This window comes from Aedes aegypti, chromosome 2, assembly GCF_002204515.2.
Source record: "Aedes aegypti strain LVP_AGWG chromosome 2, AaegL5.0 Primary Assembly, whole genome shotgun sequence".
In the NCBI taxonomy this organism is placed as follows: Eukaryota; Metazoa; Arthropoda; class Insecta; order Diptera; family Culicidae; genus Aedes; species Aedes aegypti.
The window spans coordinates 76,809,206-76,825,528 of NC_035108.1; the positions used below are offsets into that span (position 1 = coordinate 76,809,206).

The 16,323-nt window shown below is 37.0% G+C and overlaps 1 protein-coding gene across 2 annotated transcripts in view; it reads right to left on the reverse strand.

The window, feature by feature from the left end:
- The window catches only part of LOC5565228 (solute carrier family 28 member 3), a 28,706-nt gene extending 14,948 nt beyond the window's left edge, over positions 1-13,758 (reverse strand). The window contains exons 1-4 of one of the 2 annotated variants that reach the window (XM_021841293.1): positions 13,281-13,758; positions 5,302-5,438; positions 5,041-5,094; positions 4,620-4,851 (exon numbers count right to left, since the gene is read on the reverse strand). In XM_021841293.1, the coding sequence (XP_021696985.1) occupies positions 4,620-4,851; positions 5,041-5,094; positions 5,302-5,340 (325 nt within the window). In that variant the 5' untranslated portion in view covers positions 5,341-5,438; positions 13,281-13,758. The remainder of the gene's footprint in view (positions 1-4,619; positions 4,852-5,040; positions 5,095-5,301; positions 5,439-13,280) is intronic. The other variant, XM_021841294.1, reaches the window with a different exon arrangement.
- Positions 13,759-16,323: the final 2,565 nt, after the last annotated feature.

A 16,323-nucleotide genomic window follows, 5' to 3' on the forward strand; every position in this document is an offset into this window, starting at 1 on the left:
AGGATACTCTGAGATTACGTTATCACATTTTTACATTAGTTTAGACATAAATTTACATGACTTCACGTTTACATAGCATAATGAAGTTTACATGACGTCTATAATGATCTTACGTGGAAAAATAATGATTGAACAGTGTGAGTATAGGGTAAGTAGAAACCAGCGTTGAATTTTTCACATAACTGTAGGTAGGATTCTCAAATAATGATGAGTGGGATTGTGGAAAAATTCTGAGCAGGCTTTTCATAACATTTTTGACATGTTTTTAAAACATTAAAATTTATTTAGAGTAGGATTTGCAAATTCTTACTTAATTTTGAACACAACTCCTTTGCATGAGTGAGATTCTTACTAAATCCTTGGCAGATTTCAAAAAGAATATTGTTAATTTCAAAAAAGATTGTTTTTACTATTAGGGTAGGTGTACCAGTTATGGACATAGTGGTTCCCTATTTCGCCATACGTGTTAACTTTAATGTCTTCAAATTTTGGGATTTTTTGTATGCTGTAGTAGTTAGATTTAAAATAAATCTTGATGTTAAAACAATCAAAAAGATTTAAAATGTGGAAGTTATTTAAATTTCAACTATGGCCAAATAGGGAACCACTATGGCCATAACTGATACACTTTCCCTAGTTAAAGAATTTGCATTTGTTTTTTGGCCAGCTGTGCAATGCAGCCCGCGGCTCAAAAAGGTTGGGCAGGACTGACTAAACTAAAGATAATAAGAATTGACGACTGAATAACTCTTGTCGTGTCAGGTGGATTGGCTCGGCAGTCTTATTTAAAAAATCTAGCGAACTAAATTCTACTCGCTCCGATGTTCGGGATTGGAACCTTCCTCAGGGATAAAGAAATGATCGCTCTTGTTCAACAGGCTAGAAGTTTTAGGACAAGAACGATCATTTATATATCCCTGAGGAAGGTCCTAATCCAGGATCGAAACGTCGGAGAATTTAGTTCGCTTGTTTTTTTTTTTTTGATAATTCCGCGGAGCCAATCCACCTGACATGTTAAACTAAAGATATCTAAAAAAAACTGAACTAATTTTACAAGGAATAAAAAAAAACTCTTAAATTGATTCCAAAATATACACATTACTTGGAGCGGAATAAACTTCTCCGGGTATAACTCCTGACCGAGTTCGATAGAGAATGCAACTTCCTAAAAATATGGAATTCTAAAAGGTGCCGTCTTAGAGGAATATTTGAATAAAAATTTCTATAAACTTCTCAGTTGGCTCATTGCTAGAACCCTTGAAATAATTAATCAATCACTTCATTGTAGTTCGCCGTTTTTTTCTGTAGGATTTCAATGAAGCATCCCAAAATTTGATTAAGGTTTTGCTGACGACTCGTTGGAGAAATTCAAGGTAGTCCGAGGAACGATTTCTGGAAATAAATCCTGGAGTGATCTGAAGAATCGAAAGAAAAACATCTAGAGCAATCCTTGGTGGAATTCCTAGCGAATATGTAGAGCCACAGACAAACAGACGTCACACTCTCATCATTGTGCATCGACCACCTTTTTAACGGTCGATTCAAAAATATGGTGGCCACCTACCGCCAACTGCAGCGCTCGCATCGGTTTTGTTCGCGTTTGACGTTTACACACTACCGCCATCTGTTGGCCTGTCGGCCAAATAAACCGATTTTAGCATTGGGCGTTCATGTCCTCATGACTATGATTTTGATCGAGATTTGTTCAAAGTGTTACGTCTGTTTGTCTGTGGTAGAGCTATCTCTTGCCAATTGTTTGACTTTGACATGTTCTTCGAAGAATACCTGGATGAGTTCGTTTTTAGATAACTTGTCAGATCCTTGGAGCAAACCTTTTGAGCTCCATATTATTTTTGGGCATTTTCTTCTTTTCACAGCAACAAAAATCTTAGATTTACATGACAAGTAAACTTTTATTATAACTGAGTGATAACTGAACAATTTAACGATGAATAATGTTAACTGTCTAATTGCCTGCAGGAAGGCTTGCAATCTCGAGTGAAACTGAAACACGACAAGATCTTGCATCCAACATTCGTCAATATTGCATGCATTCTTGTATCTTGAAAGTGGAATTGGAAACGAGAATGCTTTGTTTACACGATTTTAAGCTGAATATTCTGCCAAAAACAATGCACATAAATGGCTTCACAGCTTGGTCATTTCATGTGCATTGCTTGACATATTTCTCAGCGTAAAATCGTGTACACCGATTTTCTTGTAACATTCTTTGAGAGAAGACGTTTTGGTTTCCAAATATAGGATTTTGTTTGCAATGTTGCCCGGGTAGAGGAGAATATCAAAAGAATAACAAAATTTACTATTAAAATAGAATGTTTGAATAGCAAAATTTGTTCTTTGTTTGTTTGAAATAAGAGATAAAATAGCAAAAATAATATCTAAGTTTGTATGGCATAAAAACTAAATAATAACATATTTTGCCATTGTAATAACAAAATAATAGCAAAAATATAGGCAACCGTAAAAAACAAAATATGTTATTATTTAGATATTGATAACAAAATAATAACTAAATAAGCTATTCACAAGTAGATCAAAATAATGATAATTTTAATTCTTTGACTTTAATATTTTAATTTAGCATAATTGAAAAATAAACTTTTTGCTTTCCTGCTAAAAAACTTTTGCTTTTTGAATCTTCAATGAATATCATACGAATATTAAAATGAGCTATTATGGTAAAATTTGATATTGGTTTGTTCTCATGAATCATTTAAATAAAGTTTTCAATTATCAAAATAATGACATATTTTACTGTGATGGCGATGTTTGTTATTCTTTAGATATTTAATGTTTTTGGTATTTTTTACACAAATAACAAATTTTACCATGATAGTATATTTTGTTATTGATTAGATATTACATGACTTTCAAGAATAACATATCAATGATAATTTTTGCTATGATTGTATGTTTTGCTATTGATAAGATATTTAATGTCATATATCAATAACATAATAATGGTTAAAGTAGATATGATAGCACAATTTGTTCTCATTTTACCATTATTTTGTTATTCACCTCTACCCGGGTGGATATTAAAGCTGTGTTTGAAGGATTTATCGTTGAATAATACTAACGGCATTACATGACTAAAACTAAAATACGTGACGAGGGCCTTCCTTAGCCGAGTGGTTAGAGTCCGCGGCTACAAAGCAAAACCATACTGAAGATGTCTGGGTTCGGTCCAGAATCTTTTCTTAATGGAAATTTTCTTGACTTCCCTGGGCATAGAGTATCATCGTACCTGTCAAACGATATACGAATGCGAGAACGGCAACTTTGGCAAAGAAAGCTCTCAGTTAATAACTGTGGAAGTGCTCATAAGCAGGCTCTGTTCCAGTGAGGACGTAATGTCAAAAAGAAGAACGTGACGTGTTAATTTAAAATTTTTGGGGTGACCGTATTGTTTCAAATTCTGTACAGTATGGCCCATAAAAAAATGCGAAATTTTTTTGAACGTGAATCTAGCATCCACATGCGTTATTTTCATTGTTTTTGGTAGTGAATGTAATTTCTGCTTCTGCTTCGCTATCTAGGACAATTTTTGTCATATTTTTCTTACTGTCCGAAATAATGTAATAAAGCAAAGAAGTTCAAAGGTTTTGTTTACCCAAAGTTAGAAACAGCGTCTGATTGTCGTATACTCTGGTGATAAACTTTCCACCTTCAAAAATCACACTTTATTGTTGTAAATTTTAGTTTGTTTGGTATCAAAGGATGGAGGAGTTCTTAGGGGACGTGTTTTTCATGGTTACAATAAAATATTTTTCCAGAATCATAGTTTTGAGGGCATTTGCGTCTTATAAGTTTGATATGCCTTTATTTTTTGTTAAAGTTTAGTAAAAAATAAATACGGAGGCCTATATCAAATTTTTGAGGATGAAATTTGTTCCTTCGGTTCGAAACAACTTATATCAATACTAGCTCATAGGCTTTGAGCAAAACGGAGCTGCTTATCACACTTATATGGGGGTTCAATGGAAGCTCTCCAAAATGAGTCGTTTTTTCGAAAATATGTTTAAGTCTTCAATGACCCAAGTATGAACCAATTCTATCATTTGATATGGGCTTATGCTGAAGACAAGGTCTGTGAAGAATCTCACGCCATCGTTGATGTTTTAGAAGCTTTCATCACACAAATATTGAACTCGACGTCCGCATGATAAAATTTGAAGGTATGCTTCCAATTCCTCTCTGGTAAGATGAAAGTAACAGATAAAAATCATGTCCAAAGCAAAAAAACAGAGTCTAAATAGATTAAACAATACAAGGAATGAATAATATTTATGTTTCATTCACATTTTCTATGTAAAAATTACCATTAAACATGATATGACGATTTTCGCATTTTTTATGGGCCATACTGTACATGATTCATGTACCGAACAGTAGCGATTTCAAAAGTAAGAATACTTGTTTTAACAACTTTTAAATGCAGAGAACACAAATCATAAAAGAATTGATCATCCTGTGGAGAAATTTGAGTTGTTTTCTTCAAAAATCGCTAAACTGTCGATTTTTTGGAATATGGGTCATGTACGGAATTCGAGACAAAACAGTATGTCAAATAGAAACGTCCTCCTTGCCATGCCTACCTTTTTCCACGTAGTGATTGGTGGCGAAGCCGAAAAACACGATGACCACCGCATTCAGTGCCGCCAGGAGTGCTATCCGAATGTGTGCCTGGTGTCGCCTTCGCCAGTTCGTGAACCTATCCAGGGTGGTCTGTCGGCGTTTGCCATTGGGCTGCAAAAGGGATGGCGCTATCGGTGTCTCGGTGGCCTCGGGTGACAAATGATTAAGGGTAAAGCTGTCGCCATTGCCATGCTAGAATACGAGCGAAAGGTGCAATTAGGTAGGGTCTTATGAATTCCTACTTGTTATTTCCGTTCTCAAGTGCACTCGGTCAGAACTAATGATGTGCACTTAGGCATTGGATTTGTTAGGATAGCGAGATATATAGGCAGAATTGTACATGATTACATATAGTCAGTAAGAGTATAAAGTCTATCGTACCTCGGCTGGGTTTACGATTGAGCTTCGTTTACGATGTGATAGCTGGGTGCCGGTCTATTAGAAAGATAAAGTGAATGAGTGAAATTAGCGTCGATAAGATTAGAGTTTGGCGCTTATGGGATGGCTGTGAAATGTAGTATACGGGTCGTAGTAATGAGTTATTGAGCAATAGACGTCAGTACATGGTGGCAGAAACAACAACAAACGCGACGATTAAATTGATGAATGGTGGCTGGTGTTTAGGTTAGTACAACGTCTTACCGTGTCGTGATCGTAGGCTTCGTTGTGGATCCCACTCATTTTGCGCTGATTTATGAACTTACGTACTACTCGTGACTATTGAGTTGGTTCAAATAATGCACCGGATTATTAGCTGAGAGGATTCATCTCACTATTATCTGGAAGAAGAAGAGATGTTTGTTAAATCTGAACAAGCTGAAGAATAGTAAAGCTGAATAACCACATTACGGGGAACTTCCCAAGCAAAATAAAATCTCAATACAGTAATGTCCCGATTTTGTCAGCCCCTTGCTGATTTTAGGGTTGACAAATTCGGAAAGGAGCTAAAATCGGGAAAAATAATTTCGACTGGTTTCAAATTTATTTTTACTTAAGGACTTGGTTTTAATATAAACATTGTGTTTTTAACTTCAATTTTTTATGTAATGCAAGGCATCATTCATCAGTTTCATGAATAATTATTGAAGATTTCAGATTTCAAAATTTTGGTCTTAAGATTATTGTATGGATGTGACCAAGGTCATAATTGACTTTATGCACCCAATATTGCCAGTATAGACGAGCTTACTCTGATTAAAATAAATATCAATTTTAAAGCTGACAAAATCGGGTAAAAAGGATGCTAAAATCGGGGGTAGACAAAATTGGGGGTAGACAAAATCGGGGGCTGACAAAATCGGGTCATTACTGTACTTATTCTCATTGACATTCATTTTCATTAACACATAAAATGGTGAGATGGGATTTGATTTGTTTTTCTTATCTTCGACGAAACTTCAATTATATTAGAAGCCTTCCATATACCGGAAATTAGTAAATACATTAAGGTGAAGATGAATCGAAGCCAAAGTTCACATTTTCAAGAACACGGATCTGGAGAACCAAGCATCCGTTTGAGCTGAAAGCTTAATCGATTGGTCACCACCAGCTAGTGCCCAATCGATAAAGTTTTCAGCTTAAACGGAAGTTTGGTTCTCCAGATCCGTGCTCTTGAAAATTTGAAGTTTGGCTCCGGTTCATCTTCACCTTAAATTACATTACGTGTATCTTTATAGAGTTGTTTTCACAAAATTTCCATCGAAAGTGCTTCCACGACTTTTTGGTAAATAGCTGCACGTGAACTGGCGATCGTTCGCAAAGAAAGCGAGAACACAATTAACCGATAGGAATCATCGTTGCGGTAACATTTTTTTTTATAAAGCATGAACAGACTTTTGTTTACCGTTTTCCACTTCTGGTGTACACCTGTTTACAAACGAGTTCAGACTCATAGATTTTGCCAAAAATATGGCGTAGTACTTATTTCCACCAAAACTTCTCATATTAGTGCACCTGGATATCATAACAACAGACAGAATCATAAATAGACCGCAAGGCATTTCTTGGATTAGATAGACGTCAGAGCCTATCAAGGAGCTAACATTGGTTGAAAGATGTCATCAATTACGCAGAAGAGGAAGCCATTGGATTCATAGAAAGACATCGACGGAACGATAGATTGACGAGGAATGTCAAACGGTTTTAGACGAGAATAATGCAGTGCAGGCATTGATAATACGGCACGGAACCCTCTTCAAAATGTGAGATGAGGAGACAGCTAGCCCATCTTTTCCGGGATAAGAAGTTCCGCTAGGAAAAGTTGGATTGTGAAGAAATTGAATAGGTTTGTTACTCTCAGAAAACGTGCAAATTCTACAATAAACTGAATGTAACTCGTAAAGCCAGATTAGCAATAGATGATTGAAAGGTGAAAGCAGCACTACAATGGACGTGGTTCAGCTAAACCACGTGCCCAAGTAACCATAAGCACTAATAATAAGCCCTTAATCAGATGCATACATACATTATAATAGCACTACAAATGCTTACACGCCTAATAACAGCACTTCTACTGCATAGAAACCCTTTTACTGCATCATTAATGCTTCTAAGCCTGATGCATACAAGCATTAAATAAGCACTATATTGGCTCTATATTCGCATATCCTCTCTTGATACGTTTTGAGCATTCGTAAAAAGACTCAAAAAATCATATCTCCGTTATTTCTGGAGCGATTTTTAAAATTTTACCACCTATGCAACCGGTCACTTCTCTAGTTTCCATATGTCATAGAGAATATGATACTGGTCACATGGTTCCGGAGTTATTCCGGAGTGCAGTGGGGTAGGTTTTTTCCCGGATGATGATCCACTTACAAAGTGCTTCAGAAACCTGGACTTCGACATGTCATTCTTCATGATTTATCAAGAGGAGGTCACTTTAAACCACTTTGGGCCTTTCTGGCCACTTTGGCTGCATTCCGGTAGTCTTCCGGTCACTTGGTTCCCCTGGGGAAGTGGCCATTTACGGACTGGTTATGAAGTAGGGCTTGCGGCATATCAATATTTAAGATTTAACGAATCAAGTATGTTGGAGACTATATCAATTGATTTTGGCCACATTGGCCACGTTCCGGAAGTTCTCTGGGCACCTGGTCCCCTCAGGAAAGTGGCCATATATGGACCGGTTATGAAGCAGGGCTTGCGACATATCAATCTTCAAGATTTCACGAACCACGATTGGTGACTATTCCAATCGTTTTTGGACACATTGGTTACGTTCCGGAAATCCTCCGGGCACCTGGTCCCCTCAGGAAAGTGGCCATATATGGACCGGTTATGAAACAGAGCTTGCAACATATCAAACTTCAAGATTTTACATATTTTTGACTCCCTCTTACCACTATATGCAAACACAAAGCACGTGGTATATCTGTCAAAACACTGAAGGACATTTAAGCATGCCCTATATGCGAATATAGAGCCAATATAGTGCTTATTTAATGCTTGTATGCATCAGGCTTAGAAGCATTAATGATGCAGTAATAGGGTTTCTATGCAGTAGAAGTGCTGTTATTAGGCGTGTAAGTATTTGTAGTGCTATTATAATGTATGTATGCACCTATGATGCTGATTAAGGGCTTATTATTTGTGCGTATGGTTACTTGGGTATTTCTATATATTTCACTAGCGTTTTCCAAAAAACTTTACTGATTTCTTTTGCAAATCCACCGTGAATTCCTTGAAAAAAAAATTCAATTATCTTTAGAGATTCCGCCTGCAATTCTACAGTTCTACCTGTATTTCCATCAAAAGCTCAACAAGGAATTCCTCCAGGGATTCCATCAGGAATTTTATCAGAAATCCCTCCAGGTATTGCTCCAGGAATTTCTTTAGGAATTCTATCAAAATTCCTTCATGGATTTAATCGATAGTTCTTCTTTTAATTTCATCAGGTGTTTCTCCAAAAAATCAAATAAAGTTTTATGCAGTGATTTAACTAGGAATTCCTGAAAGGTTTTTTTTACCTGGAATTTCTTATGAGATTCCATTAGGAATTCCTGATGTCTAAGGATTTCTTTAAAAGTATCAGGAGAATTTTAAAAGTTTTCTTCAGAAGTTTTTGCATGGATTCCACCAGGAACTTCATCAAAAGTTCCTCTAGGGATTTCAGTAGGAGTTCCTACAGGGATTTCATTAGTATTCTAAGGATTTAATCATGGGTTCGTCCATGAATTCCATCAGGAGTACTTCTAATGATTCTATCATGAATTCCACGAAGCATTCAATCAGCAGTTGCTCCAGGGTTTCCATCATTCCCTCTAAAGATTCCATTAGAAGTTCCTCTAGGGATTCCATCAAGAGTTCTTCATAAGAATTTCTTCTAGGGATTTCATTAGGAGTTCCTTCGAGGATTCCATCAGGAATTCTTCCAGGGATTTCATCAGGTGCTCTTTCAGGGATTCCACCTGGAGCTCCTGGAACCTGGAGTTCCTCTAGCAAAACCATCAGAAGTTTCTCCAGGAATTCCATCGGAACTTCCTTCAGAGATTCCACCTGGAATTCATTAAAATAATTCTACTGTCATGTCTACCTCTCTCGAGCGGTAAGCTTGAGCCTCATTAAGTTGGAATCTTTTAGATGATTGTACCTAATTGATTTTATTACTATAAATTCTGGATGCCGAAGAGAAAGAGAGACTTCCCGGACTGTGGACTGATTAATATATTACTTTATTCTTTATTTGCAGGTTGTAAAATCCATCAGAAGTTCTTCCAGGGATTTCAACAGAATCATCAGTTCCTTCAGGAATATCTTCAGAAATTTCCCCAACGATTCCATCAGAAGTTCCTCCAGGGATTCCATCAGGAGTTCGTAAAGGGATTCTTTCTGGAGTAGCTTTAGGGATTCCTTCATGAGCTCCTCCGGGGATTTTGTCAGGAGTTTCTTCAGGGATTCCATCAAGAGTTCCTCAAGGAATTGCATCAGGATTTCATAAGGAGTTCTTCCAGGGATTTCATCAGGAGTTCCTTGAAGAGCCTTATCCTCCAGGGATTCCATAAGGAGTTTCTCTTCTGATTTCATTAAAAATCTTCTATAGATTTCGTTAAGTGTTTCTGCAGAGATTCCATAAGAAGTTCTTATATGGATTATATTGGAAATATTTCTAAGATTTTATTCTGAAATCCTTCTGGGATTCCATCAGAAGTTCGATCAGGAATTCGATCAGGATTTTTTGTAGGATTATTCTAAGTTCTATCAGGTTATTTACTACGGATTCCTCTAGAAATTTATTAAGAATTTGCTGCTAGGGGTTGCTCTAGGGAATTCTTCCTTAAGGGATTGTTCCCGAAATTGATCAAGGGATGCCTCCCGAAATTCCTCAAGGAATTATTTTCAGAATTCCTTATGGGATATCTCCCGGAATTCTTCCAAAATTCCTCAAGGAATTAATTTGGGATTCGTCAATGGATTAGTAATTTTACCAGAAATGTTTTATAAGTATTTGACTAGCTATCAGAGACCCACAAGGTATTACTTCAAAACTCCACTGGGATTTCCTCTAAGGATTTCAACTAGAAATCTAAGAATTCATTTTTTTGATTTTTTTTCTGGTAATTTTATTTAAAATTGAGGTTCTCTTAAAAAATCTTTATTGATCCCGCCAAAATATTCTCAAGTATCCCACAAGGAATTTCTCAAATGTTTTGACCATAATTTCCTTTGAAGATTCCACCAGTAATTCCTTCAGAGACTTTACAAATATTTTCTCGATCTATTTCAACAGTAATTTTTTGAGAGAGGTGTTTTTCAAGGAATATCACCTGGAGTTTATATAAGGTTAACACTACGTGAGTTTCACTAGAGTTTCGTTAGAAGTTCCACCAGATAAAACCTTCAAAGGTTTTACCAGGATTACCCTTCTTAGAATTCATTAGGGGTTTTAGAAATTCCTCCAGGAAAAATTACCCGAAACAAAATTTCAAGGAGCCCAGTTTTTTTTTCAGAATAACACCAATATGTCCGCGAGAGAATCCACTAGGAATTCCACGAAGGATTAGGCTAGAACATCTTCTATTCTTTTCTCAAGGCAATCCATCAGAATGCTTCGGCAAAATTTCAAAAGATACTCCTCCAGGGATTCCATTTAAATTGCCTCAGAGGACTAAACAAAGTATTTCTCTAGATGCTTCCAGGTTGAGTTGCTGAGATGATAGCTGGAAGAATTGTTTTGGGAAAATTTCTGAAAAAATCCATAGGATAGTTTCTTCAGAATTCCTCATGGAAATCGCTGGGGAAATTTCTAAATCCCTGGAAAATCTTACAAAACAATCCCTGAAGAATTTTCTTAAGAATTGATATTTTTTGTGGTGGATTTTTTTGGAAAAATTTCTGAATGAAATGCTAAATGGAATTCCTGGAGGAATTGATGAATAATATCTTTTAATAATCCTCAGAGGGATTTCTGGTAGATTTCTGAAGTAATCCCAGGAAGAATGCCTTGTAGGATCCGTTCAAGGTTACCAGGAAGATATTTTTTAGAGGAAACACTGTAAAAATTTATAAAAGAATTTATTGAGGATTCCCTAGCAGAATACTTGGAGGAATCTCTCAAAAAATGCAAGCAAAATCTGTAAAGGATTTTCTGGTGGACTTCCATGAAGGAAGTTTTGGTTAATTATTTTATAGTATTTCTCATGGTCCTAGTGAAAATATTGGTGGAATCCCTGGAGGAATTCCTTGATGAATCCTCGGACAAATTCTGAGTAATTCTGGTATAAATCTCTGCAGGTATATCTGTTGAAATTTCTGAAGTAATTTCTAAAGAAAATCGTTTTGAAATCCCTGAAGCAATCCCTAGAAGAATACTTAATTCTGAAGAGAATCATTGAAGGAATCAGGAAGGAGGAATAATTCGAATAATTGGAAGAATGCCCGGATGAATTCCTGAAAATATAATCTGTGGATACATTTCTAGAGGAATCAATGATAAAATTCTGGGTAGAATTTCAGGAAGAATTTCTGGAGGTATCCCTAGTATAACCCATGGATTCCTGGAAAAACTCCGAAGTATAAAAACTAGAGGGCCTTCCTTATCCGAGTGGTTGAAGTCCGCGTTTCGATTCCCGGACGGTCCATGACATTTTCGTAATGGAAATTTCCTTGACTTCCTTTTATCCCGAAAGGAGGACGTGCACCATATGAAGAAGCGAAAAGTTTTAGTCCAATCAGTCTGGCCTCTTTTCTGCTGAAATGTCTGGAACACATTATCGATCATCACATCCGTGATGTTTATTTGGCAAACATGCCAAACTGGAAAGTCCACAGTGACTCTTTTATACAAAGTTGTATACCATATCAAGAAATCATTCGCTCAGAAGGGATTGAGGGTGCCTTTGATAATGTGTCTTTCGATACCATACTAGAAGCTACACGAAACCATGGACTATCTACAATTACTACCAATTGGATTCATCAAACGCTCAAAAACCGACATCTCTTTTCGACGATGCGGCAAGCTGCGATTCGGAAATTGAATGTTTGCGGATGCCCCCAAGAGGGAGTCTGATCACCACTTTTTGTGGATTCTCGTAGCAGATACGCTATTGAGGCTACTAAATAATTGCGGTTTTCTAATTTATGGATTTGCCGACGACTATCTAGCTTTGATAGTTGATATGTGCATAAGCGCTCCTTTTCGATCTGATGCAAAGTGCTCTTCAGGTATTTGAGAATTGATGTCGCCAATATGGCCTTTTGGTTTACCCGAAATAAATATTTATTGTTCTTTTTACAGAAAGACGAAATCATGATGGAATTTGATCTTTACGTCGTTTTGGATTCCGAATTAACAACAAAAAAATTGTCCGTTTTTTCATTTGGTCAATTACGATAAATAGACTTGTTTTTCGTGATTTGTTGACTTCTCGGAAGAAAAATGCTTTTGAAATGTTCACCAATTTTCCTTTCTTGTTAGAGCTTTATAGCCAACTCTTATCAGAACTTCACTCCCCTGTAGTAGCCTGCTTTTTGAGCACAAATAGCTCTCTTTGTTTAAATTCCAATTTTGCATTTATAGGCAGGCAGATTACACAGATCAAAACGTCCATTGAACGGAAAAATCGTAGACCGTACCGGAAGTCGATCTGAGACACATTGCTTTGAAACCGCGGACTTTACAACAGGGCCTAGAAATGCAGCTAAAGAAGTTCCGTTGATCTATGTGGCCTATAGAACTCAGATTTACAGCTCAATAGCCCTCTTATTGTTCATAATCATAGTAATACAAATAGTCAAATACATACAAGAAGTCCACAGAGTTCACTATCAATTATATGATTCATTACAATTTTGAAGGCTTACGGAAGCGCGTGCTCGGCTACAACGGATGACGATCAATGAAACATTTGAACAATGTTATCTATTGCCAGAGATATTATTGTCCATCATCATCAACTTTGGCAAAATTCCTGGGTCCCACCAATGGCCCAAGTCGACCGCCATATATATATATATATGGCATTATAAATCAACCTTCGATAGTCCCTGATTGACATGCCGTATTGCTCATCGAGACTCTCACGTGATGCTGCAAATCGCGCCTGGTCATTTTGAACTGTGTACTTCACATTCTATTGGCTTGTGCAATAGATTTGCACTTAAATCCTAGCTGCGTGTACCTGCTTTCGTAATCCGGTTCTGTTGTTTGTTGTAAATCCTCCGGTTTTTGAGTGGTTTAACTCTTTTCTGTCTGTCACATGTGGGTTCTAGTCAATTTTAAACTGCGGTAAATGTTTTCTTATACCGTTAAGTGAACAGCTGCTCAAACTAATAAACACTTGATTATGCTTTCCTCTTGGAAATCGTTGAACCTAATATCACTGCACCTAATGCCAAAACAAACGCAACACTTGCAGCATTTATGCCAATCACAATAGCACTCAGAACACTTATGATTCACCAAGTAAATCCATTCCAGCGACTACGAGAGAGACACCTTGGAAATACCCAAAGTGCGGTTGTAAATTCGCAAAGCCTTGCGCCTTGTTCGCGGTTAATAAAAACTATGATCGCAACTAGCAACGCGGTTAATAAAAAATCACCGAACACCTCGATGTCGCGGTAATGACTGCCGTTCACCTGAGACCGGCCGACCGAAGTATAGATGGGATAGTTTATTGCCATCGCTTGTTGTGGTTTGGCAGCGAGCAAGTGTGGGATATCGCGATAACACTACCGGCCTGAAAGTGTTGAGGTAAAGACGCATTGAAGCCATAACTCAAGACTTTAAGAGCACAAATCGGGAGAACCAGATAGCGGTTCGAGCTGAAAACTTGATCGATTGATAACCATCAGCGAGTGACCAATCGATCAAGTTTTTAGCTAGAACCACTATCTGGCTCTCTAGATTTGTGCTCTTAAAGCTCTTAGGTATGGCTTTGATTCATCTTCACCTTAATGCAATAGACGTAGGCATACCTCTACGATATGTATAGCCCCCGGCTTTTGCATCAATCGTCAACGATGACGGTGACGCTTTGATAGGCTCTATTGGGCTTGAACAAGTATGCGTACAATTATTTTGAGCCAGTTTGACACAATCGGTTCGGTACATCCCAAAACAGTTGGGATTTGTGCGAAAGGCGAAACGAATAGGGTATTCTGGTAAATTATATTTGCAAGTTGGATATTTTAATATATTTTTTTATTTATTTTATTCTTTTCTTATATCAAGTTTTTTTTTCTTTATTAGTATCATTTGGTCGGTTTTAAGTCAGAGTGGACCATGTGACATTTTTCATATTTTGAGAAAAATGGGCTTAAGGCTAAGTAGCCCGTCATTCGTCTTGGCAACAATGATGTCTTTTCAGCTTGCATTTCAAAGTGATAAAGCTCAGTCTTGATAGTTTAGATTGACTTGAAAAAGTATCACTGTACGCGCTAACATGCATAAAGTATGCTGATACTTTTTCAGCTGTGTCAGTGCAAAACCAACTGATTTTCTTTGAATCGAAATCGTGAGATGAATTAGCAACAATCATCAACGATACGTACGAATTTCAATGACGGCCTACTTCGTCTCAAAGTCTAACGCTTTGTAATTTTTTAATTCGTTAAAATTTTGGTTCAATATTTCTACACATCTTTGTGTTACTTTCACACAATATAATTTGAAGTGATAATCATGAAAAATCATATTCCAAACCTCTGATAGAACCATTTTTTGATGGACTATGTGTACTTGATCCAGTCTGACTGAATAATTTCTAGAAAAATAACAATCACTTAATGCTTGCATGGTCAAACTGGGTGCCTATCCTCAAGGTAAACAGATTATCAAGACCCTTCGACATCAGTATCGGACATTCTTCAATAATCCATATCGTCAATACAGAAATCAGTGGCATTACCATAGCTTGAAAATTAAAGTTTTGATGGTCAGGATATTGAAGACCAGAAATATTCAAATATGCGTTCAGTCAGAGTGGGCCAAGTGAAAATCTTGAGTACCGACCAAAATATACTGGTCCAATAAGCGAGTTCTAGGACCAAGTTTTGTACTTGGTCCCCTCTGACTTAACGCCGACCATTTCAAACATTACATTTATTTCTTATATATAGGTGTTCTGTATTACGCAACACTCTCATCCTAAATTGGTAGAACTAATTAGGCTTTCATTAACATTTTGTTAACAACATATTACATTTTATTTGCCGTATGCGGTTAAGTATTTTTACAGGTGAGTTGATTTCACCAGCTTATAAGAGAAAAAAACGCTTACAGTTAAATTAACCTATCTTGAACTAAATATAGAATGCATTAATCGTGGTAATAGAAGATTGCAACATTTTTTGTCTAAAATTATTAATAGGTTCTTGTTTTAATTATGAATCGTGGTTTACGGCCAACCAGCCGAGTGGAAGTTTAACAACTACCGAAAAGCTAAACATTACATATAATCTGCAATTGGATTAGATGGACAAATTGATGTGAAGATTTGCGAAAAAGTTACACGTCTTCTCAGTGAGAATCGAACTCACGACTCCCCGATCTCTAGTTGGGGCGCGTTAACCACTACGCCATGAGAGGACTCATGAACGCAGAAGTTAACCTGAATTCGATTTCAGCTCAATAATCACGTGGTCCTCTTTCGCAAAGTGCACCTCTTTCGGAAGAATTAGATGCCCATCCAAACACAACGCTTTCTATATATATCCAATGCCTAGCCCGAGAGCGCATTGTTTTTTAGATATAGGAATAGCACACTACACTAGCCAGCAACTGCGCTGGCTGAGGTTTCTATTGTGTGGGCTTCCAATGGGTCGCGACGTTCTCAAACGACCGGTTACGGAACATGAGTCCGTTGCTCGATAAATACTTGTTTTAATTATGAATCGTGGTTTACGGCCAACCAGCCGAGTGGAAGTTTAACAACTACCGAAAAGCTAAACATTACATATAATCTGCAATTGGATTAGATTGACAAATTGATGTGAAGATTTGCGAAAAAGTTACACCTCAGCCAGCGCAGTTGCTGGCTAGTGTAGTGTGCTATTCCTATATCTAAAAAACAATGCGCTCTCGGGCTAGGCATTGGATATATATAGAAAGCGTTGTGTTTGGATGGGCATCTAATTCTTCCGAAAGAGGTGCACTTTGCGAAAGAGGACCACGTGATTATTGAGCTGAAATCGAATTCAGGTTAACTTCTGCGTTCATGA